We start from the raw sequence: 24,899 nt of genomic DNA on the forward strand, positions 1-24,899 counted from the left end.
ATGGGGAAATGTTTTCCCTTCAAAACGCTGTGCAAAATTAGAAAAACCAGCGTTTCCCAGTAACCTAGAAGTCTAACCAACCTTTTGTGGGGGATATCTAGAGGCAGGGAAATTTTCACTGTATAATACTTCTCTGTAAGAAAGAATATAACAGTTTCTTACATAGCATTTGATAAAAGCCTTTAAACACTGTATTTTCAGATAACCAATTTGTCATTTTCCCACTGCTAAGAAATTTAAAATGTATTCTCCAACCTGTTTTTTCATTAGCAGGGGATGTACAATGTGTTTCACTTGAATATTTATTTTGAAATCCCTGTTCCCACTTATCATCAAATCCAAATGACTCTTATTTGTGTGTGTGTGTCTGGAAAATCCTTTCTTCCCTATCCTTTCTGCATTTTTCTTAGTTCCTCCTGTATTGTCCACGCACTTCATCAGTGCAACCCAAATTAGTCCCCTAAGTGATTTCTCTGCCTCTAGTCTCTGCTACACGCCAGCCTTCCAAAAATCTCACAGAAAATCTCACATGTGGTGTAGAAGACAATGGACTTTAAAACTACTACCTGGCTAGAATCCTGGTTCCACTAGTTATTAGCTGTGTGATCCTGAGTAAGTTACTGGAACTTACTGGGCATCAGTTTCCTCCTCAGCTAAATGAGGACAATGGTAGTTAATACCCCATAAGACTGTTGGTAGGATTAAAAGGGTTAATGTATAGGAAACACTTAGAACAGAAACAGGGACACAGAGGGAGCTTTCGGGACTTATTAGCTAGTACTATTTCAGCTATACTGAATAGCCAGTCACATCTATAGACGTTTGTAAGAGAAATTCCTCTGCACGACCCCTGCTGAAGGGGAAGCTATGGGCTGCCATATTTTGTACAAAGATTCTATACATCCCAGGCATACCCAATTGGAAAAAGTATGCCATCCCAAGGCATAGGCTGGCCACTGATGTCTGACTTTGCCAGTCAAGGAACAATGAGGTGACATGACAGAGATTTCTCTTAAGAACCTGAATTTTGAAATGTTGAGCAAATGAGGACCAGAGCGGGGCCAGAGCCGTGGAGAAGCAGATATTGTATGCAAGCACAAATCATTAAGTTAAGAACTTATATTGACAGCAGAGGGAGAAACTTGGTAGTTGATAATGGAAACACAGTCAGGCAGGTAGAAAATAGCTAGGTCCAATGTTGGTGGAAGACTAGTGTGGAATTCTATTTATTCCAAGTGTTGATTCTCTTGATTCTGATCTATCCTTTAACTCCAGACTACATGTTCCAGCCCGCAATATTCCATTACAATAAACCACTTGCTTGAGCTAACCTGAGAGGTACTCCATTTCTTATATCCCAAAGAACGTAAACAGCATTTAGGTAATAATATTTAGTTATTAATGTTTAGCTAATAATGTTTAGTTATCCCTAATAACTAAACAATGGCTCTGTGGACACCCTAGATGATGAGTTGGGGAACTGGATGCCATTGACCAATCAACTCACTGCCCTACAATTCACCCCAAACACTGTCCCTACAGACCTCCTCATCCCAAATGAGCTCCACTTCTATTGGCATATGCCCAGCTTAATTTTCTTTCAAGGGCTAGTTCAGATCCCACTTTCTCCATGAATGCCTGGGTATCATACCAGACAGAAGTGGATCCAGGTTTTGAGGAACCTGAAAAGTATAAAACTTTCTTTAATAAAGTGAATATGAAAGCAGGGCGAAGGTCTAGGAAAGATCTGTGCGAGGGAGGGGCTTTGAAGCTTGAGTTTCATTAGCATCACCCTATGTCTATCTGCCTTTGATGCCAACTCAGGAGGAACTTTTCCTCCATAAAATTATCCTACCAGGGACTTTATTTTTTATTTTTTTAACGTTTATTTATTTTTGAGACAGAGAGAGACAGAGCATGAATGGGGGAGGGTCAGAGAGAGAGGGAGACACAGAATCTGAAACAGGCTCCAGGTTCTGAGCTGTCAGCACAGAGCCCGACGCAGGGCTTGAACTCACGAACCGCGAGATCATGACCTGAGCCGAAGTCGGACGCTTAACCGACTGAGCCACCCAGGTGCCCCTACCAGGTACTTTTATAGCAATGTGTATAATCACACAGACCTGCTAGATAAATTATCACAGTATTATATTTTGCCTCCCACTTTGGGAACATCATCTGTGACTGGGCTGCAGTATTCCTTCTTCCTGGGGCCTTGGGAAGAAATTTTTGATGTCTAAGACATCTACAATTGCGTGGATAAATGTCAGTACCAACCACTGCTCCTGCTCAGTTAGCATCTAGCAAATGCCACCTGATATTGCTAACTAAGCCATTCTCCATACAGATGCTGATAAAGCAAACCTTGTCACTATCCACATACATTCACAGATATGCCCACACATATGCTTTATTAAATTGCATATGCAAATTTTTATATGATCTTTAGAGTAAAGACCAAAATCGATTTCATGGCATACAAGACTCTAGTCTACCTCTCAGACTTCATTCGTCTCTCTCCTTCCTTCTCCATGCCTCACCAGTACCTCCATTGTTGTTCTTTGAATGTTGTGCCTCCTGGAAACTCGGGGATTCTGCCCATGTTGTTCCCTATGTCTGAATGCTGCTCCTCATATGCCTACATCCCACCATCCAGCTACTTCTTCCTCTAGAAGACTTCATTCATCCTTCTGGTATTGGCCCCCACAGAAGGAGGGTACCACATTATATGTTCCCACATCATTCCTGGCCTCCCCTTACTTGTGAGCGGAACACAGCAAAGTGAAGGCATTTCTGTGATACAGAGGTAGCAGTGGAATTCACCTTTGGGGGAATTCAGCTGTTTTTGTTTGGGGAAATACTTTAATGAGCCCTTTGGATTTTGTGAAGGTGAAGCCCATGGCCTAGGAAGGGAGTGGTTTGCATAGAGGCACCAAGTTGCTCAGCAGACCACTGTTAAGGACTGCCTCCCTGGTGGAAAGAGGGAGCTGAGAGGTAATGTTTTTTCTTGGCTTCCTTTTTTTGTGAGGAAGGATTGGTTGAGAGCTAGAGCAGGTCTGGGGATTTACAGTCCTGGGACTCTGAATAGTCTGAATATGACCGACGTAAGAAACATCAGTGGAGCTGAGGTAGATGGCATCCATTTGTGAACAGCTAGGAACCGGAACAGCCAATGAACGTTAGGGAGTAGTTTTAAATGTGTGGGAAAATATCAGTACATACCACTGTTCCTGTGCATTAAGCATTTCACATCTGTGGTTTTAAATTTTACTTTGTTTTTTTTCTTTTCACTTCCTCCCTCCCCACTCACCCCAGCCTCAGGTGAAGCTCTCAGTAGAGAGTCTTATAAAGAAGAATTATGAGGGTGAGGCCTCAGAGAAAGAAGGGAGAGGATCACAGTCTGGAGATGAACACCGCAGGGAGAAGAAACTGCCTAGACAAGCAGAACAGAGAAAGTGTAAGGGCTCATTAGGAATGCAGGGCACCTGTCCAGAGTGAGACCTGCCAAATGACAGTGGAGCATGAAGGACACTTGGAGTCATAGAGGGTTCAGGAGGGACTGTGTCTGCTGAGGCTACCGAGAATGTGCTTGAATTCTTCTATTTTTTCTTTTTTCTTTTTTCAGTTTCTTTTTTAATGTTTATTTTATTTTTGAGAGAGAAAGAGAGTCCGAATGGGGAAGGGGCAGAGACAGAGGGAGAAACAGAATGCGAAGCAGGCTCCAGGCTCTGAGCTGTCATAGAGCCCAAGAAGGGGCTCGAACTCACAGACTGAGAGATCATGACATGAGCCGAAGTCGGCCGCCCAACCAACTGAGCCACGCAGGTGCCCCAAGAATGTGCTTGAATTCTTTTATTTGATAGGAAAGGAAAGGAACACCATGAGGCTAGAATTGGGGATATTTGGTTACAGCCAGACTCACTTACTGAATATGAATATCACCTGATTGTAAGCTCTGTGGAAGCAGGGTTCCTATCTATTTCATTTCTGCCCTCTGCCCAAATATTACAGTGCCTGGCACAAAGGATGAACTTAATACATATTTCCAAATGAATGAATGATCTTTCCAGCAAGACTCTAGCTTTAAAATCAGGGACCGTATTGTAAATACTCTCTAACTCCAAAGAGCCCAGAACGATGTCTGATACAGAATGGCACCAGTTAGTATTTGGGGGCTGGGATTTATGATGTACTATATATAGAGTGAGAAGGGAGATTTTTTTAATCTTAGTGATAACCATGCACCCCTGGTCAAATTCGCAGCCTGCCTTATCTTTTAAGCACTCCCTCTGTGTAAAAGTAAACCATGCAAAAGAAAGAATAGTTGATTGGTATCAACAGAGAAGCACACTAGAGACCAACCCTTTCCTGCACCATCTTTGCTGCTGTCTGACTCACTGGATTTGGTTGGTTTGTTCCACATCTGGAGTTTCCTGGATCTCAGAACCAGGAGGGTGCAGCCCTATCCCCAGAAGTGGACTTTAGCCTTAGCCTAGTTCCTAAGAGATCTATAGGGGCACCTAGGCAGCTCAGTCAGTTGAGCATCCGACTCTTGATCTTGGCTCAGGTCTCGATCTCATGGTCGTGAGTCTGAGCCTCACACTGGGGTCCACTCTGGGTGTGAAGCCTACTTAAAAAAAAAAAAAATCCTGCACAGCAGGGATTATCATCATGGAAAACTTGAACTAGCCAGATGCCTATTAGTGTCCATAATTAGTGGGCTGAGTAATGAATACGTGTTGTTACTAGATGTACAACACATATGGCTTAGCTATTGTAGCTATTTCTCATGCTGCTTACATTGATTTCAATAATATTCTTTGGATGGATCAAAATAACAAAATTATTTCAACTATTCAAAATTACGCTACTAGTAAAAGAATAAGGGTAGTTTAAGAACTCACACACTACTTATCAATTTAGAGGAAAAAAAATATTTTTTTTTAAATAGGCTTCACGCCCAGCACAGGGCCCAACACAGGGCCCAACATAGGGCTTTAACGCACTACCCTGAGGTCAAGACCTGAGATCAAAAGTCAGACATTTAACCGACTGAGCAATCCAGGTGCCCCATATTCTTTAAATATCTAAACACCTCCTAAATACTTTTTGGATTGCTAATAGTATTGTTTTGGTCCCCTCCCCACACCCACGGCAACCCACCTATCATTATAGCCCCAGGGAAATGGGAGAGTGAGGCCCAACTAGAAGGAAGAAATGCACAGAGGGACCACAGTAGACAAAAGCCGTTCTAGTGCTGGAAGGAGTGGACAATGTCCTTAGTGCTCCACAAATGCCTCAGCATCAAATCCCACATGTGGGAGGATGACAAAAAAATAGAAAGCCCAAATAGAAAAAACAAATGGCTACGAGCTTTTGAGGACACGGCCTCACCGGTTGGCCCAGCACTTACGTGTGGACACTTCCAGAGCAGGGAAATGGCAGAGAGGAGGCCCTCATAATTCTCTGAGTATCCCCAGACTCCACATGGTGGAGAAGGCCCCCCAGAGTCGCCCTGGGGTCCATGGAAGAGAAAGGAAAGCTGAACGCCAGAAGGATTGCAATGGAGCTGCTATGTTTAGGGCCAGAGTCTTCCCTACGGTTAGACAGCCAAAGCCAGTGTCTAGAGAAAAGAAGTGGCAAAGCCTTAAGAGTCTGTTGTGTCAGAGAGAAAATAACGGGACCAAGTCAGCAAAGAAGAACCACAATGCTCAAAATGTGCTCTGAAAACACCAGATTCACATCCTTGAGTCAACGGGGATGCCAGTAGCTACCTAGCAACAAGGAAGATCAAAATCAACTCTAGGGAGAATGGGAGGACCCCACAGACAGGATCAGGACTCTGTAGACAAGTGACCTCTCCTTGTCTGCCCCATTATCATGACAGGACATAAGCTTTCTCCTTCAGATGCCATCTTGGCTAAGAGAAGGGGGGAGGTGGGAGAAACCATGAAGTCAGAGCATTTCCCTCAAAGAGACTGGTTAATGCAAAGTGGGAAAAAAAACACCCCAAAAAACAATAGATGGACAACATACTTTCAAGCATAAGTTTAAAAACCCATCCTCTACTGCTCTACCTCACAGCCTCTGTCCCAGCCATCAGAGAACATAGATTCATGATGAATTTTTGTTCTACATACAAAATTTTTAAAAAGAAATTTTACAAATATCTAAGTTGTACACTGTACAGTTTTCACCCCAGCCATTAACAAAAGTGGAGACTCTTAATAGCCAAACAGATGCTAATAGCACTAAATAAATGTGGGGACTACCTTTATAAATCTGAATATGAGCTTTTAATTTTTCAGTTCAATACATTATAAAAGTGACCAGGAAGGAAAATGAGACAGTGCCCAAGATGACTAATAAAAGAAGGCCATCCTAATAGCAAACAAGTTAGGAGTATGTGTCTAAGAACAAATTAAACCTTATAATAGGTGTAAGATTTGTTCTGTTGTATAACTTATAGTCAGAGACAGTCAGTGGAGGGTCTTACTGTGATTTTATGTCCAGGCTTTAAAAGGTTAACACAGGACATACAGCTCAGATAACAAGAAAATGATCAAATGCACTCTTATAGTATATTACCAAATCAATAGTTGGAGGATTAAGATTAAAGATTAAGGTAAATATAGTAATTGCACTGAGTAATGAATTTCATGATAAATTAATCCTTATCCTCCAACTCAGAGCTGATTTTTCTGATCTGTATGCACATTGGTTGCTGGAGGATTGCCTCGTCCCTGAGGGCACAGCTGTGACCACTGTCTGAGGCAAAAGGCTTCCATAGCTAGGAGGTAACTTGATTCCCTGTCATCCCATCTATCCTTACCAATAACCCACAACCACCCATACAATCAGACTGAATCAGAGCCAGTGTAACACTGTCATCAGATTAATGGTTGAGTACTAGCAGCAGCTATCAAGGGTCCTTTATCAGGCAAATAGATTAACCTGAGTAGCGGAGGTCAATTCAATTTAGCATTCATTGATTACCTATCTTTTATGTGGAAGACACTGTGCGAGGCATTAGCACAAAATCTTGACTCATCACCAGTAAAAATGTTATAAACTGTATACAATTAAATAGTATTCGTTATGTTGTATACATATTTAATGGTAATGAAAAATCTAAATCCTCAATGCATTCCCATTTCTGTAAGTGACAAGGACAAAGAATAATGATGATAGTCCCATTACTCACATTTTGGAGTCTAGATTTTCTACAAAAATTTAGAAGTCAGTTATTTAAATACAAAATAATGTAGCAAATCATATATTATTCAGGTTCCCTTATTCTTAGTAATATAATAGTAATACGGTGTGTAATAATATAATAACTATGATCCTCAGGCAAAAACTGAATAGATTCTCTGACATAAAATAGCCCCTTACCCATAAAAGACATTTAAAATGTCATGCAATACAGCTATGAGAAAGGACAACCTGCCATTTGCAACAACATGGATGGCACTTGAAGACATTATGCTAAGTGGGATGTCAGACAGAGAAAGACAAATGGGATATGATATCAGTTATATGTGTAATCTAAAAAAGCCAAACTCATAGAAACAGAGAGTGGAACGGTGGTGCACCAGGGGATGGGGGTTGGAGGTATAGGGAAGATGCTGTTTAGAGTACAAACTGGCAACAAGTAGTAGGTAAACCCTAGAGAGCTCATGCACAGTAGAGTGACTCTAGACAGCGATTCTGTTGAAAGACAAGCTTGCTGAGAGACTAGAATTTAATTATTCCAACCACTAAAAGGAAATGATAATTATGTAATGTGATAGAGGTGCTAATTATCACTTCAATGGCAATCATATGAAAATATAAATGTATCAAATTAACATGTTATGTACTTTGAATTTACATAATGTTATATGTGAAATATATTTCAATACTAAAAACGGTACATAAAATAAGGAACTATTCTTTGACTACAGCAGAGATTGCCATTTGCTTTCTAGTACCCATTCTGTCTTTCTTTATCTGATTATTAGCTGATTCCAATTAAAACACCGCATTTCCAGCACTCTCCCAGTTACGTGTGGCTGTGTGACTAAATTCTGGCCAATTATATATAAAAGAAAAGTGATGACACTTCTGGAAAATTGCTGAAAGGGAAGGAGAACATTCTTCTTTATTTAATCCATCCTCCTTCCCCTGAACGGAGCCAAATTAATGGCTGGATCTCAAGCAGCCATACTGGACCATGAAGCGGTACATTAAGAATGGCTAACAATAGCTTCAAACTCTTATGATCAGAAATGGCCCAGATAAGCCATGGACCGCCTACATGTAGAATTTGTATAAGTTGGAAAGAAATGCCCTTCTATCGTCTTGTAGCCGTTGTCATTTTGGATTTTTTTTGGCATCTGACCAAACCTAACACACTGATAAATCGTCCCATCAAGCTAGAATAAATTCTGGGCAGTTGTCAAGAGAACACCTAAAGTAATACAGAGAAAACCATACTGATAAAAGGAAACTAATGGTGTTTTCATCATGTCTAGCTTAAAATGAATCAAGTAACAAAAAAGCACAATCCTTGAGGCTTTAGGATTTGACATAAGGAGACTGGTTTGGGGGCCCTTACATAGGTCATGCCCAAAAGTTGAAGAAGACTTCAAATTGTCTGCATATAATTTTCTCAAAATTTGTACAGCATTTCCACATGATCAAAGAGAAGTGTAATAGCATCAAACCACTGTATAATACAAATCTGCTTTCTCCCCATACTGGGTTTACAACACAGCTCAGAAATTGATCTTAAAGCTGGACTTGAATCTTAATTCACTTTAAACCTGGACAAGCTTGTTTAAATTTTATAAATTTCAATTACTTTGTCTATGATACGGGGAAAATGATAGCATTTCACTCCATTTCCTTTCATAAGGAAGTGAGGATAATCAAATGAAGTAAATATATATCAAAGTGTTACCAATGTTGTTAACATCATTTTGGTGTCTCCACTTATGTTTCACTGAGAGAGGCACTTAGTTTTCAGTTTTCTGAGTTTTTATGAGCTACATGTATTCAAGTATTTAGGCTAAAAGAATACCATTGGAAATGGGTATTTGGCTAAATTACAGCTGCTTCTTTTGTAACCAGCATAGGAGAAACATGTGGACAGACCCTGAAAATAAACTTATTAACTATGTTAGATTATACTGTTGGAATATGTTACTCACTGACTGAACTATAAATGCTGTGTGTAGCAAATTCCTTTAACCTGGAATTAAGGATCCAGCAGAATTTATTTTCACAGAATTGAACAATTATCAGTGGTCATAAAAATGACTCTGGACCTACACAGCACTGTTGCATATTCTAAATTATCAAAGACATATCATCAGTAATGGAACCAAATTATTTCACTAACGGCAGTGTACCATATCACAGTCTTCTTTATAACAGGTAGGTTCATAGCAATAAAAACACTAGATTAGCTGAGAAATGTCTACCTGGAACAGAACAACAAAGGCTGTAATTACATTTTACAGATAGCAAAGGTGAGATTGAACTTCTTGCTCAAAAGAAAGTAGGTTATTTGAATTTCATTGGTAAGATGGCTTTCTAGGGGCACTTGGATGGCTCAGTCGGTTAAGGATGTGAGTCTTGATTTCAGCTCAGGTCATGATCTCACAGTCATGGGATCAAGCCCCATGTTGGGCTCTATGCTGGATTCTCTCTTTCTTTCCCTCTTCCTGTACCCCCAGCCCCCACACCCTGCTGGTACTCTCTCAGCCTCTCTCAAAGTAATGAAAAAAAGAATGGCTTTCTGGGGCACCTGGCTGGCTCAACTGGTAGAGAATGCAACTCTTGATCTCGGGGTCATGAGCTCAAGTCCCATGTTGGGGGGTAGAGTTCACTTAAAAAATAAATAAATATAAATAAATAAACGGATAGATAGATAGATAGATAGATAGATAGATAAGAATTGCCTTCTGGGTTGGGATTCATTTCATAGGCAACCTTCTGACTCATATCTAAGTGACCAGGAGCTGCCATGTGGTTAGTAGTGAAAGTTCTCCTTCTCCCTCTCTCTCTGTCATTCTCACTCAATTCTCTCTCTCTCTCTCTCTCTCTCTCTCTCTCTCTCACTTACATGCACACACATGCACCATTAGAACTTGCTTCTCCAGTATGATTCTAAAATGAGATGCTCTACAAGGACGTGAATGTGAGGCTTGGCTCTGGCCTCACAATGTGGAGCTGATGGTACAAGGAAACCTGTGGGAGAAGAGAAACTGTCTTGATGGATGCCAGACTCTTTTCTCACTGCTCCCTTCTTAACAACCCCACTCACCTGCAGCTCTTGTCAGCAAGGCTGACTGGCGGGACATCCTCTCTCCTGTCCCTTCTACAGTCTCAGTCTTCCCTTATACACTTGCTTGATTTTTCTTCCTTTTCACTGCCATTTTCAACATATTATCTTAGCCAGAAGGCGAGAGAATCAGTATGTACATGGAGTAAGAAGGGAGGAAAGAAATGCATAGGACAGGAGTATGAGGAGACCCTGGTATCAGTTCTTTCCAGGGACGGAGTGGAGATTCATTCCATGCCTCAGCCTCTGACATGGGCACCGAAGAGAATTTTGAATGGGGCCACTTTTGTTTCAGGTATGTTTTATCCTACCAGTACCGTCCTTTCAGATTTGTCCCTCTTTCAGCTTTCACGTTTTTCCTTGGCTTCTATAAAGAAATCCTATCCCAATTCATCACCAAAGCTGAACTATTATTCTATGTCCCATTCTTATAAGGCCCTACTAAGTGGCTAGAGCTAATGGTAATAATTATTTTGGGGATATTAGAGACTGGCAGTGCTTTACTGTGTTATTTTTTACCCACATAATGCATTTACTTTCTATGAGAAAGTCCTAACTTAAAGGAATACCAATTCTAGAATTTTAGATCTTAGGGGGGTTGCTATACATTTTTTAAATCTTTAAAAAATAATAATAATAGCTCACACACAATTTTTTACTAAATGTCAAGCACCTTTCTAGGTGCTTTACATATTTTAGCTCATTTGCTGCTCATGACAATCCTAGAGGAAAGGGTCTACTAATATCTTGACTTTACAGATGAAGATACTGAGGTACAGAGAGGGCAAGAACTTTACCTACAGTCATGCAGCTAGTAAGTAGTTGAACTAGGATTTGAACCCAAGTAGTGTGGCTCCAGAAACCTTGCTTCCAACAATCTAGATGGCAGTCCGAAAAACCACCACGGTTGAAATTAGCTTGGGAAGAAGGCACGAATGCTAGTCTTGGCTCTCCCTCTAAGGACTTGTGTGACCTTGGACAAGTTACTTCAACTCTGAGTATCAGCCGAACTAAATTTGTGGTTTATGTTCTTATAATTTTTGGATACAGTGATATTGTGATATAATAAAAAATACATATATTTTAGTCTTCATCCCTACCTACTGAAATAGTTCTGAATGATAAAGGTGTCATTATGATATTTGGTTTTTGTCCTCAGTTCCTGAAAAAGCTCCAGAAGGATAGAGGTGAAAGGAGCATCTTTTGTTATTCATAAGAAGCCCCTTTCAACCTCATCTGAGTTTATGTTAATGAGGTGACTTTTGAAAAACCCCTAAAATGGGGGTCTTGTTGCCAGGGAAACTAACCATATGATTAGAGGCTTGGCACTTTTAATCCCACCCTCTGACCTCTGGGGAGAAAAGAGGAACTGGAGATGAGTCAATCACTAATGGTCAATGATGTAATCAATCATGCCTATGTACTGAAGCCTCCATATGAAACCCTTACCTAGGGGGATCAGAGGGCTTCCAGACTAATGAACACATTGAGGTACTTGGAGGGAGGTGTACCCACAGAGGACACAGACACTCTGCACCTCTTCCACACACCTTGTCCTACACACCTCTTCCATCTGGCTGTTCCTGAATTGTATCTTTTTATAATAAACTGGTATCTAGTAAGTAAATTGTTTTCCTGAGTTTTGTGAGTCATTCATGCAAATTACTGAACCCAAGATGAAGGTCCTGGGAACCTCTGATATATGGTCTGTTTGTCAGAAGTCTGGGAAGCATGCACTTGTGATTGGCATCTGAAGTGGGGTGGGGGCAGTAACTGAGTCCGTAACCTGGGGGGTCTGCATTAACTCTGAATAGTCAGCATCTAATTGAATTGTAGGGCATCCAGCTGTTGTTGAAGGATTGGTGGGTGTGGGAAAAACCCCACATGTTTTATGTCAGAAGTGTGAAGAGTAGGGTGTTGAAGAAACAGTGTTTTTCTTTTAAAAGCAGAACCATTACTTTCAATGAAATTCCAGTTAGAAGCCTGATATACAAGACAGATAAAAGAGAGATCTTGAGCTGAGGCTATAATAATAGCTGGCCTTGAGCTGTTCAAAATCCAACCCATTATCCTTGTCCCTAATTCCACTACACACACACACACACACACACACACCACCACCACCACCACCACCAGCAGCAGCAGCAGCAGCAGCAGCTCCTGCAGATAAGGCTCTATTGAACCCAATAGAAATCCTCTTGACTCAATGGTCCCTACAGCCTCTTCCAGCAGTAGGATTCTACATAATCAGTTGTTTAGAGACACCCAGGGATAAAATATCAAAATATGCTCTCCTCTCGTCTATGCTCTCAAGTGGAAATAGCTAAGCTTAGAGTCAGACAAAAAGAGCAAGGAAACAAGTCATCCTTGCACTTGATTTCTTTTAGGGCTCAAGCAAATATGGAAATACTATTTAAAATCCTCACCCTATGCTGTGACTCTCCCTCAGACAAGCAGAAATGAGAAGTACAGGTTCTAAGCACTTAGCACAGTGACTGGCATCTTGGAAGCATCTGATGAATGATCATTGAGGCTGAATTGAATATAATAGCAAAAAATGTCTGAGACTCACAATGTATATAACTACTTTATCCTGGGCAGAACTCTTTGAGACTAATTCCATTATATACTTGAAAAATAAATTCCATGGACCTTATTTTCCCTCTGACTTAAATAAAAGTCAGTTTTATTTGAGGTTACTCAATGTTAAATTCTTCCCTCTTCTAACACTGAATGCGGGTAGTAGAGTTAGACATGCTTACTTCCTTCCCACCTCCAGATAATCTCTTAAAAACCTCATCCTCTCTTTTCTGCACAGTGGAACACATTCATTTTTAATTCATTTACTTTCCCACATTATTGTCCCACCTTTGATATGTATTCCCCTCCAAAGTACAAGGGATAAGAGATGATGTCCTTCTTAAGGGTCTAGAGAGACCAAGAAAGATCCTCCAGTCTTTGGCCTCCTCTGTAATGCACCTGCCTGCACACGGGACACTGGTGAACATTCTTCTGTGACAGGGGACTCTGGGTACCTGAGCTAGAGGATCCTATTGCTCTGCTCACTTTCTTAGAAATTCACTATATGCCAAAAAGTGAACTGATGTAGGCAGAAATCTACATTTTGTAACTTAGTCTAAAATATCCCACACGTTAGATTCCCCTCCTTCTGCAGTGCATTAAACCTGGGGTGATGCTCAGGGCCATTTGTGAAAGTAAGATCTGTAGGCTCTGAAGGGCTCAGAGGAGAGTCAGAGTGACTTGGGGAGGCCTGCTCAGGTGTGCTTTTGAGTTTTTCAGTCTTTGAAATGTGTTACGTTGCATGCTTTGCTCCTGGAGGGCACTTTGTATCCCTGTGTGGCTCAGCATAGTAACAGGCAGACAGAGCAGCCAAACACAAATGGGTTGAGTGAGTGAGTGGAAGATTGAGTGAACGATAACTACAACTAATGGGGTAACTGTGGTCCGGTGATAAGAGCACCTGACAGGAAGCAGAAAAGTGATACCAAATATTAACCTATCAAAGCACTGGAGCTGTGCTGGCTGATAGTTCTCTGTTCAGCTTCCTTACATGTCAAAAGGAGGTGTCAGAATTTGCTTCTCTTGAATGTTCTCAGCTTTGGGAAGGGAAGTATTTTTTCTACTCTATCAGCCTCTGACTCCACAGCAGGGTTGCTGAAGGGGCCCTGGAGAAAGCATGCTAGATCCCAAGTTCACACTATTCAGACCTTGTGGCCAAAGGCTGTTCTGCTCCTCACACCATCCTGCTAACCACAGCTGCTCTCCTCCCTGCCAGCCTGGAAGGTCACCTCCGGGACTGCCCATCCTCTACCTAAGGCCATTCCATAGACATATGAATCAACACAGACAAGGTTTTCCCTTCACATTACCTTAGAAACTTAACATGACTGTAAGAAGCGTTGCACTCAATGAGACTAATATAATACTTTTCAATTACTAATTTAATATTCCATCCAATTTAATACTTTTTCCAATGATGGCACCAAGGAACCTTCACTGGGAAGGGATTAGAGGCATTCTGAGTGACATGTATGCGCAAAAGTTTGGATATCATCATCTCTAATTTCAGTCCCTAATTGTAGTTAACAACTATTTGCTGAAACATGTACTGTATATCTAGCATTGTGGTAAGCTCTGTAAGGCTTAATTTCTTTTTCAACTAAAACCCCTTCTTGGATATCCTCACATTTTTTATTCATCTCATTTGTACTGCAGTCATTAAAATAAATTTAAACCATGTTTGTCTGTCTACTATGTGTCTCTATTACAGTCTTCACTGTCTTGGAGGCTGGGGGAAGGAGAGGAAATGGGAGGGTATGGGACACTAAGATTAAAAAGATGTGGTCTCATTCAAGGAATCTAGTGGGGGAGCCAGAAACAAGTGCAGCTGACTACCATATAGCTCAAACAATGAGAGGTAATCACAGAGGCATAAATAAATTATCATGGATGCACAAAGGGGGTAGTTGTTAATTCCAAATCGGGCATCAGTTAAGAATTCTTAAATAGGTATAATTACAATGCACCTTAATGAGAGAGTGGGACTTTCTCAATTAAGAAGAACATTCAAGCAAAGAAAACAGTAGGAACAGAATTGTGAATGTGCATAAGGTGTTTGGGGAAAGAATTTCCCAAAGGCTGGTATCTTATTGTCAGATAACACTGGAATGGTACAGTTTTGAATATGTGAAGCATTCAGGGTTTGCACAATGGGCACTGGGAAAACACCAGGCATTTCTGGGGACACCATTACTATCTCCACTCTCCAAAGGAGATAACTGAGGCTTAGAAAGAGAAGAAACTCATTTCTAGGCCAAGCGTAGAGCTAAAGTTTAACACCAAAGTCCAAATGTTATACCTAGTTTTCTTTTTCTTTTTGAGATATAATTAGCACATACTATTATATTAGTTTTGGGTGTACAACATAATGATTTGATATATACATATTGTGAAATGATCATCACAGTAAATCCAGTTAACATCCACCATCCATGTATAGTTACAAGTTTTTTTTTCTTGTGATGAGAATTTTTGAGATCTACTGTCTTAGCAATTTCAAAGAGGCAATACAGTATTATTAACTGTAGTCACCATGCTGTCCGTGACATCCACACAACTTTCTTATTTGACAACTGCAAGTTTGCATCCATCTAATCTTAGCCTTAGCTTTTTATCTACAAAATTTGGATAATAACAATTCTTCCCTCCCTACTTGAACAGTTTGATCAAATAAAACTACAGATACTAAAATGCCTTGGAAATTATAAAATAATTCTATAAGTGTTGATTGTTTAGATTTTAATTTATCACGTTTACAACTAATGTTACTCCTGAAGGTGGTATAAATGTATTTTTGCAAAGGCAAGTAGAGTTATTTAATTTTAATACTGGCTATAAATGATGAAGTTTCTACTGTGATTTGTACATGTATTATTTCCTTTCACTTACTGGTGAAATAGGTATCATTAGCATCAATTTATAAATCAGTAACAGAGGCAGAAAAAGATTTAAAAACTTCCCACTCATACAGCTAGTAAGTCAAGAACCAGGTTGCAAATCTATGTCTTTAAATCCCCCAGACTCTTCCACAAGGCTACCCCACGTGGCCTTCCCACTGATGATGTTAAAACCTCTCAGGTAATAATGGTTGCTCGTCAGAGAGCAATGAATGATGCCAACGATTTCAACACTTCCAACAAGGATGTCAGTATCTGATTCTGTGTCTTAGAAGAGATGTAACTATATCTAACCCTGTTAAGGATCATGTTGTATAAATAAGTCGTATGTTTTCTTTAGGCTTACTTTAACTGGAAAACATGACCTATTTTGCCCCACCCAGTGAAATGAAAAAAAATGTCTTTCTTCAACAGTAATTGCACTATTGATTAAAAAAACAAAAACAAAAACAAAAACAAAAACAAATAAAAGCCCCTCACTATTTATGTAATGGTATTGGTTCCTTACAGTTATTTGAAATTTTAAAAGCTTCCTTAAACATTTACTGAATCATTTGTTTCCATATTTTAAAGTACATTTCTCTTGTTCATAAAATTTAAAAAATAGGGTGGGTAATGTATAAAAATTTGATAAATATTATTCATATTTGGTTTATTCTCCTACAATATATGCTTTATGCATAGTTAAAAGTGATCTGAGTTTGACCAAATTCACATTCTTGGTGGCCTTTTATATTCAATGATGGCAGCTAATAAAGTCATTGATATTAATGGCCACCAGCTATTCTGATTTAATTGCTGGAAAATAATTGCTGTAGCTCTTTTTGATAACATTTTTGCTGTTTTTTTGAGAAGAGTTTTCCAAAAAAGTTGTAAACTGGTAAGATGAACATAGAGACCTTGAAGGTTAGCCTTGAGATTAGATCCAACAACAATTCAGTTAGTGTCACATGACGCAGAATATAAACCACATATAAAGGGTTTTAAAGCAGGGAACTAAGTTCAACCTTTAAATTCAGCCATCTTTACACACCATTTCAAATACTGTGGCCATTTTTACAACTGGTTTTATGTATAAAACCATAGAATCATGGGTTAGAAGAAGTCTTCCAAAAGATATTTGCAGTTCCTGCTTTTACAGCAAACTCCCTTGTGGTTTCTTAGTATTTGCCCGAGCATTTGCAGTCACAGAAAACTCATTACTTTCTAAGATAGGCCTTTCCACCTTAGGCACCACCGATTTTGCTTCTTTTTACCTGGGGTCAAAATTTTTCTCTCTGTAGCTTCTCCCCATAAACCTTAGTTCCAGCCTATAGGACATACCATCATATTTCATGTGGTACTCCTTGAAGCATTTGAGAGAATCGCACCATTATCCTTGGATGAAGCCAGAGATGAGGAGAAACTTGCCAAGACAAATATTTGAAAGAATAATAATCAAAACATTTATAGTGTTTAACTTTGAGTGGTAGAATATAAGGAATTTTTCTTTGGTTTTTCTGTTCTTCATTGCTTGAATTTTACACATGAATACATATTCTAATTAGAATGAAAAGAAAAAGTAAAGCCATTTACATTTTGGGAAAAACATTAAAGTCCTAAATGTAATGGATATAAATTGATACTTCACTTTGAAGAATCAGAGAATCTTAAATCTGGAATCTATGCGTGATAAACCTCAGTCCCCTCCGGACCTACATCGTAGGGATTCATTAAAGATGCATCAGTGACTAAATAAATGCAGAAATTATTCATTTAATCAGTGATCAAACTATCAAAATCCAACACAAATAGTCTGATTCTCATATCTTTCTTGGAGATATAGTCATCACCAGAGCAGTCAAGGTACTAACAACCAAGTTGTTATTGTTCTCAATCCAAGTACTAAGAGGAAAAAGAACACCTGCATCCTAATTTAAACTGATTTAATGTCTTTTTTAATTCTGTGTGTTCCTCAATGTATCAGATTTCCAAAAAGTCTCTAGTAGTTCTGTTTTCTGCTGATTTTATAGCTAGAGAAAAACAAAGGACATTAAGGCACCCAGAAGTAAATTACTGTTCTGTTTGAACCATGGTAAATCTCTGAGAATTTTGTACATTAAATAATATGGTGATAATGATGATGGAACATGGCATGCATACTGTGAAAATTAATAAGGGGAAGCCTCACTAAAATGGAGTAGGGAGGCCAGAAGGGAGAACTCTCAGGCCATACCACTCAGGGTCAAGAATTGTCCATTAGGGACCCCAACTGAAGAGAGGTCAACAGGAAAGAATCAACAGTCACAGGTCCCAACAGGAAGAGACGTACTTTGCATCTCCTACAAAAATCTGACTACCCCAGCAATTCAGAGAATGAAGAACCATCACCACCCTGAACTCTTGCCTTTCTCTAATGGACTTTTCTTCAAAGAAACCCCTCCCAACTTTTCCATAAAATAACATTCCTCTCCTTTGTTAGAGTTAGCCTATGGTTTTGCCATCCCTTGCTTGCCCTGAATTGCAAATCTCTGCTATTCCCAAATAAACCCATTTTTTGCTGGTAAATAGCTGACCGTTTCATTTTTAAGGTCAACAATACCAAGTGGTTTGCATATGTTACCTCTTCTAAGATTTACAGCTACCCTATAAACTAGAAATTATTATCCCCATAGTCCTTTATAGATCAGGAAATTGAGGGAGCAGGAATGTGTTATACTAGTCTCTATTAGATAGTGGTAGAAAGCATTGACTAATTTGACCAGATCCTATTTATTGCTTTTCAGACAAGAACTGCCATACTGAAATTCGCCTATTTGCTTATATACCTTATTATTTATTTTTCCCGGATTTCACTTGACAAAGTTGTTATAGGGACTTTTCAAAATACCTCTTCTGGGTTCCTCAGAAAAAATAAATAAACAGAACTCCCATGTAATCCAGCAATTCCATTTCTGGGTTTATATCTGAAGGAAACAAAGTCACTATCACAAAGTGATAGGATTTGCATGCCCATGTTCACGGCAGCATTATTTACAAACCATTTAAGTGTTGTTTCCATATATATAATGGAAGAGTTTATTCATACCTAAAAGCAGGAAATCCTGCCACTTGCAACAACATGGATGAACCTTGCAAACATTATGCTAAGTGAAATAGATAAATGAATACAGAGATCAGGATGTCTCTTGCCACTTTACCAATATGGTTATGGACTCCTGAAGCAATCAATATTGCTACTGTGGCTACTGATATCACTACTAATACAACACTAATAACAATACCTCCTACATATTTATTGTACCCATAACTCTTCTAGAATATTTACATATTTAATCCTCATGGCTACCCTATAAAGTAAGTGCAAAAATCCCAATTCTTCATATACAAAAATCTTAAAGAGTTGAAGGAATTATTTTCAAGGTCCACAGCTTTTACGCCAAAGTTTGATCCCAGGTCTGACTCCAAAACACATATTTTCACATCCTTAATGATAACCTGACCATGACACTCTTCCCCAAAAAAAGATACTGCTTATCTACCTGGCACGTCAGTTGCTTCTTTCCTTTCTCCAAGAATATCCCTCCCTCCCTTCCAAATGGTTGTGTTGGGCAGTTGAAAAAGAGCCCCTAAGTTTGAGAGGACCATTCTTCATCCAGTGAATGGAGAATGGTGTTTCCCATTAAGGAACGTCAAGTAACATGTATAATCATTCATTGTTATTTTAATTTTTTTCTGAACATGTTCTCATATTAAAACTTACTCCCATAAAATTAGGTCCATAAATTACTACATTATTTTTTTAAATTATATTATTATTATTAATAAACCATTATGAAAATCTTCAGACCCCATTTCTCATGCAAATTACATAGAAGCCAGCAGACAAACGGAAATTTGCCTTTCAAACATTTGCCCTAAGCATTGACTCATTTGATTTGGCTTAATTAACTGCTGATTAGTAAAAAAAAAAAAAATTAAGAAAAGATTTACATGTAATTGGGTTGAGCCCATTCTGAATAAATGTTAATTGATCCCTGAGACACCTGAGAATTGTTGACTCTTGTAATTATATTGAAATAGTAGAGATAATATGCAAAATTAGACCAAAGCTAAACTCTAAGATGTATCGATTTTTCATGTTATACAGCTATTGGTGGCTTGTCATTTGAATCCATTTCCTGATAACAGAATTCAAGTTTTGGAGATGCCAAGATGTTATTCCCTTGAACAATATGTTCCTCACTGTTCTTATCAGTCTGATAAGTTCTGTGGAAAACAGAGCAGCTAGTTGAAAAGAGAATACTGGTGAATGAATAAAATGTCAGATATACATAACCGATTCTACCTGCTAGCAACAAGGAAAGAAAGACTCAAAAACAGGGAACAGTTTTTCTGTTTCTTAAAGATAAAATATTCTCCATTCTAGAACTGAACTGTATTTTGCAAGAAGTTTGAGCAAATTTCAAAATTAAGCAGGGGAGACAATAGACAGAAGGGTTTTCCTGCTGTCAAAGGCCTGTTCTCCCTCTCTTCCATCTTGAATTTTGCATTTTCTCCCAGGAGTCCCTCTGTAATTAGCAAAAGTACTTAACTGCTTTTCAGTTCTCAGTAAACCTGCTCCTGAGTTAAGCAAGAGAGGAAGTGTGAAAGGAAAAGCAACAACAGCACCAACAACAAAAACAAAGGGGCTGAAAAGAGATGTACAGTTAGTAACCTGAATCGTGATAAACTCAGCATCCTGCAAACCCCTAGACCTGGACAGGAAGTGGCAATGTGGCCTTTGTGTGAAACCATGTATGGCTGGGCTGCTGACACCCACTCCTCTGCAGAAGCAATTCTGTATCCAACAAGGAAGGGTCAGAATATTTACAGTAGTGTGTGAACGCCCAGGTGGGGCATATAGACTTCCAAATGTTTGCTAAGAATCTTGTGAGCTGATTCTAATCGGTTCTGTTGGAAAAGCTGCCTGTCCACTGCTGCCCAAAATTGTTTGTGGCTGTTTGAAAATGCCCAGGCATCATGACAGTCAAAATCTTTCTCTCATGGGGCCTTAGCGGAGCCCTCAAAGATAAACTTGAAGCTTTGGAAAATAATCACAGTAGTAATTCTTTGCTCAGAATATGTTTGCCAAATGTATTCTAACCTGAAAGCAGGTAAGAACCCCAGCTTCACTTCTCACTAACTCTGTGGACTTGGTGGAGTGATTCACCCTTCCTGAGCCCAGTCTTTTCATCTGCTGAGTGGTGATGAGAACACCTACCGTGTGGTATTGGCATGAGCATCTGATATCATATGCAAAGTATAGTAGCTCATAAAATGACATCTGCCACTATTGTTATTATCACCATTATTGTTAGTATTCATGTTTACTTAAAATCATTCTCTTTCCTTTCCTAATTTGATTCCTAGAAGAATCTATCAGAAGCCCGTTTTTAAAAAGGTGTGTTCAAAATGAGTGAATAACTCCAGAAATAATTCCAGATATAGGATCTAGAAAATAGGATATCTAAAAAAAAAAAAAAAAAAAAAAAAGAGGCAAAAGGATCAATGGCAGAGAAACCCAGGATTCTAAAGGGGGTAAAGACTACCAGATAGGTTACAATGAGATACCACCTCACACCTGTCAGAATGACTAAAATCAACAACAAAAGAAGCAAGTGTTAGGGATGATGTGGAGAAAAGGAACCCTTGTGCACCGTCGGTAGGAATGCAAACTAATGCAGCCATTGTGGAAAACAGTATGAACATTCCTCAAAAAATTAAAAATAGAACTACCCCATGATCCAGTAATTCCACTACTAGGTATTTACCCAAAGAATACAGAACGCTACTTCAAACAGATATACACATCTTTATGTTTATTGCAACATTATTTACAAAAACCTAATTATGTGAGCAGCCCAAGTGTCCATGTATATATGTATATATATGTATACATATACACAATGGAATATTATTCAGCCATAAAAAAAAGAATGAAATCTTGCCATTTACAACATCATGGATAGAGCTAGAGGGTATTATGCTAAGTGAAGTAAGTCGGTCAGAGAAAGACAAATGCCATATGATTTCACTCATCTGTGAAATTTAAGAAACAAAACAAATTAAAACAACAACAAAGGAGAAAAAAGAGAGAGACAAACCAAGAAATAGACTCTTAACTATAGAGAATAAACTGACGGTTATCAGACGGGAGGTAGGCGAGGGGATGGGTGAAATAGGTGTTGGGGATTAAGAGTACACTTATGATGATGAGCACTGAATGATATGTAGAATTGTTGAATCATTATATTGTACACCTGAAACTAAGATAATACTGTATGTTAACTATCCTGGAATTAAAACAAAACACTTAACAAAAATTTTTAAAAAGGAAATACACATTTGAGATGTAAGGGATATCACATACATAGACACACACAAACACACACTGATAAGCCCGAGTGTATGAAAATCTACATGACTTAATCTTTGTGATATCTCATGAGCCAAAAATAAAGAAGTAAATAAGATACCTAACAACACAAACTAGGATTTGGTAGTTTGGATGAAGAGCAAGGTGAAAGCAAGCAGAAAACCTTAATAAAAGGAAGACTTGGCCCCTATATTCAAGGAACTCGTGATTTGGTTGAGAAAAGAGAACAATCTTAAAGGAGAGGGAGAACAGGAACCTAAAAATTCTTTTTAGAGAAAAAGGGAACAGAAACATTGTATGGGCCTTCCTACCTATGTCTCCTAGAGGTTTCCTATGAGCTATTTTTCAAGATTCAGAAGAAAAAAACTTGCGTGTGTTTAGCTGACAAAATTAGCTGCACGACATTCTATAGAAAAAGGAGAATCATGTTTTTCAGTTAGAAGATACCACATAGATAGACCAACTCTGATCGTACAGATGAGGCAACTAAACTTAAAAGAAGCCATATGTTTTTCTCAAACACACACACCCTATGTGGGACCAGAGCTAGTCTTCTAATATCACTTGTGTGTTCTGGTGAATGCCCAATACTAAATTAGCAAGATGGTACTAAAGTTGCTTGAGATGAGAATATCATAATTAATTTTCAATGTTTCATCAATGAATGGGGATAATAAAGTAATAGTAACCATCAACTACTTGTATAGTGCTTTCAAAAGTGTCCTTATCTTATTTAATCCTACTAATGTTGTGCTGATGAGAAAATTCAATTCAGAGACGTTTACTGAATTGTCAAGGGCAAATAACCAGTGAATAGCAAATCAGATAATTAGGCTTAAGTGTCCTGACTCCTTTCTTAATGTTGGAAATTTTTCTTTTTCATTATGACTTAAAATTTTTTGTAGAGCATTTTGGTGAAATGATTTTGTTTAAAATATACTTTAAAATATTTCAAATTACATATCTAATATCTTAGCAGTGGTAAATATTAATAAAATTAGCAAATTAGTTATTTCAGTTTTCAATGAAAATCCTGCTGAAGGGAGAGTAACAGGAATATTCAAAATTACCATGGTGAAGACAAAATCTGGGATAAGGATAAGGCCATGCGTATCTAATTAGGGCTACACAACCTTTAAGGCAGTGATTCCTCTTCAGAGCTTGTCAATGAATCAATATTACTTCTCCAAAATTTTGAACTAAAAATTGATTTTGTCACAACAATTCTTGAAAATTCTAGGCAAAAAAAAAAAAAAGTTTCAATAGTCAAGGATTGTTGAAAATATAAATAGCTTTTCCTCTAAAAATGGCTTTCAAAGGATCTTCTAAGGGAGAAGATTCCAAACCACTGATTCATGAAAATCCACTTGCAATTTTATACACCTCATACTGCTATCCAATTCATGTACACACATCCAGAATGGAGGCTGGTTTGGTATGAAAGAGTGGCTTCCAACAGACAAATACTTTAGTGTTTTAAGATCTCATTTCCATCTTCCTCAATAAGGCTAGAAAAATGCAAAGATAAATGTCATTAGTTGCTCCAGACTTTTCCCTGTAGAGAAATACAAGCTATAAACATCAATAGAGCATTTTACTAATAGCTTAAAGTGTTGGCTTAAAGCATCATTAATTTTACATTTGTAACAAGATCTGTGAGTGTATGCCTTGCATTTTCACTGAAAAGATTCAATCATTAAGGTCATCCTTGCTGCTTTGGTTCTAAGTTGCAAGGCAAAGGTGTAGTACATGCAGAAGTGTAAATATGTATGCATCCACACACACATGTAACATAATAACATAAAGTTACATAATAGAAAATAACAGAAAGGTATATTCTAACCATTTAGCTCATTTGTGTATAGCATATTGTACTTTTCAGGTGGAGTAAATCCTTTTATTGACTTTTAAATAGCTTCATTTTAAATCTTTCTTGCTGGGTCAGCACAAAGGAAAACAGAAGCAAGATCTTTGTTGTAAGACAAATGCATCACTGAATGAATTACTTGTAATTAAAATAATAATAATCCTTTTACTTTCAACCTGGTTTTGGTGAGTAGTCTATGCTGCCCCTCTTCTGGTCAGGATTGGGTTATTTTCTTTTACCCATGTGATGGCAATATTTTAAAATGATTGCAGCTCCTCTTTTAGTAATTCTATCCCTGATTATGTTGTTTCACTATTACGGGCATATAATGAGATGTCAGGCAATTTTGGCATTCACAGGGAAGTAATTCTATTGACTTAGCTCCAGTTTTAGATTTTAGCTTTCTAACCAAACATGGAAAGTCATGAGGTTCCTTGAATCATAAAGACTCTCTCACAGTGAGAATTCCTAACCTGTGTCCATAAATTTCCAAGATGTCCACAGACAGAATTCAGGAGGGCTGTACAGTCTCTGACACAATGTAAAAATTCTCTGTGCTTTTTGTGAGGAGAGGATCCATTCCTTTCATCTTATTATCAGAGGGGCCTCTGATCCCAAAGTGGTTAAAAGCCAGTGTTCTATAAGCTATATTCTACTTAAATCTTATTTTTAAAGGCTCTAATCGGTGGTAATGGTTTCAGAATTATGTTCCTCCAATGTTCTTTTCGAAATAAAATTGAAAAAATCTTATATATTATATTCAAAGCCTTCTTTCCAATATTGTGTAAGAATATTAGACATAAACACTGATTATCCACAGACCTCCTT

The 24,899-nt window shown here is 38.5% G+C and overlaps 1 protein-coding gene across 9 annotated transcripts in view; it reads right to left on the minus strand.

Moving 5' to 3' along the window:
- The window catches only part of PTGER3 (prostaglandin E receptor 3), a 182,954-nt gene that overhangs the window by 117,030 nt on the left and 41,025 nt on the right, over positions 1–24,899 (minus strand). The window contains exon 3 of one of the 9 annotated variants that reach the window (XM_042952156.1): positions 23,391–23,440. The exons of the other annotated variants lie outside the window; for them this stretch is intronic. Within the exon in view, the coding sequence (XP_042808090.1) occupies positions 23,420–23,440 (21 nt within the window). The 3' untranslated portion in view covers positions 23,391–23,419. Of the gene's footprint in view, positions 1–23,390; positions 23,441–24,899 lie in introns of those variants that run through there. 9 annotated transcript variants of the gene reach the window in all.

This window comes from Panthera leo, chromosome C1 (genome assembly GCF_018350215.1).
Source record: "Panthera leo isolate Ple1 chromosome C1, P.leo_Ple1_pat1.1, whole genome shotgun sequence".
Classification (NCBI taxonomy): Eukaryota; Metazoa; Chordata; class Mammalia; order Carnivora; family Felidae; genus Panthera; species Panthera leo.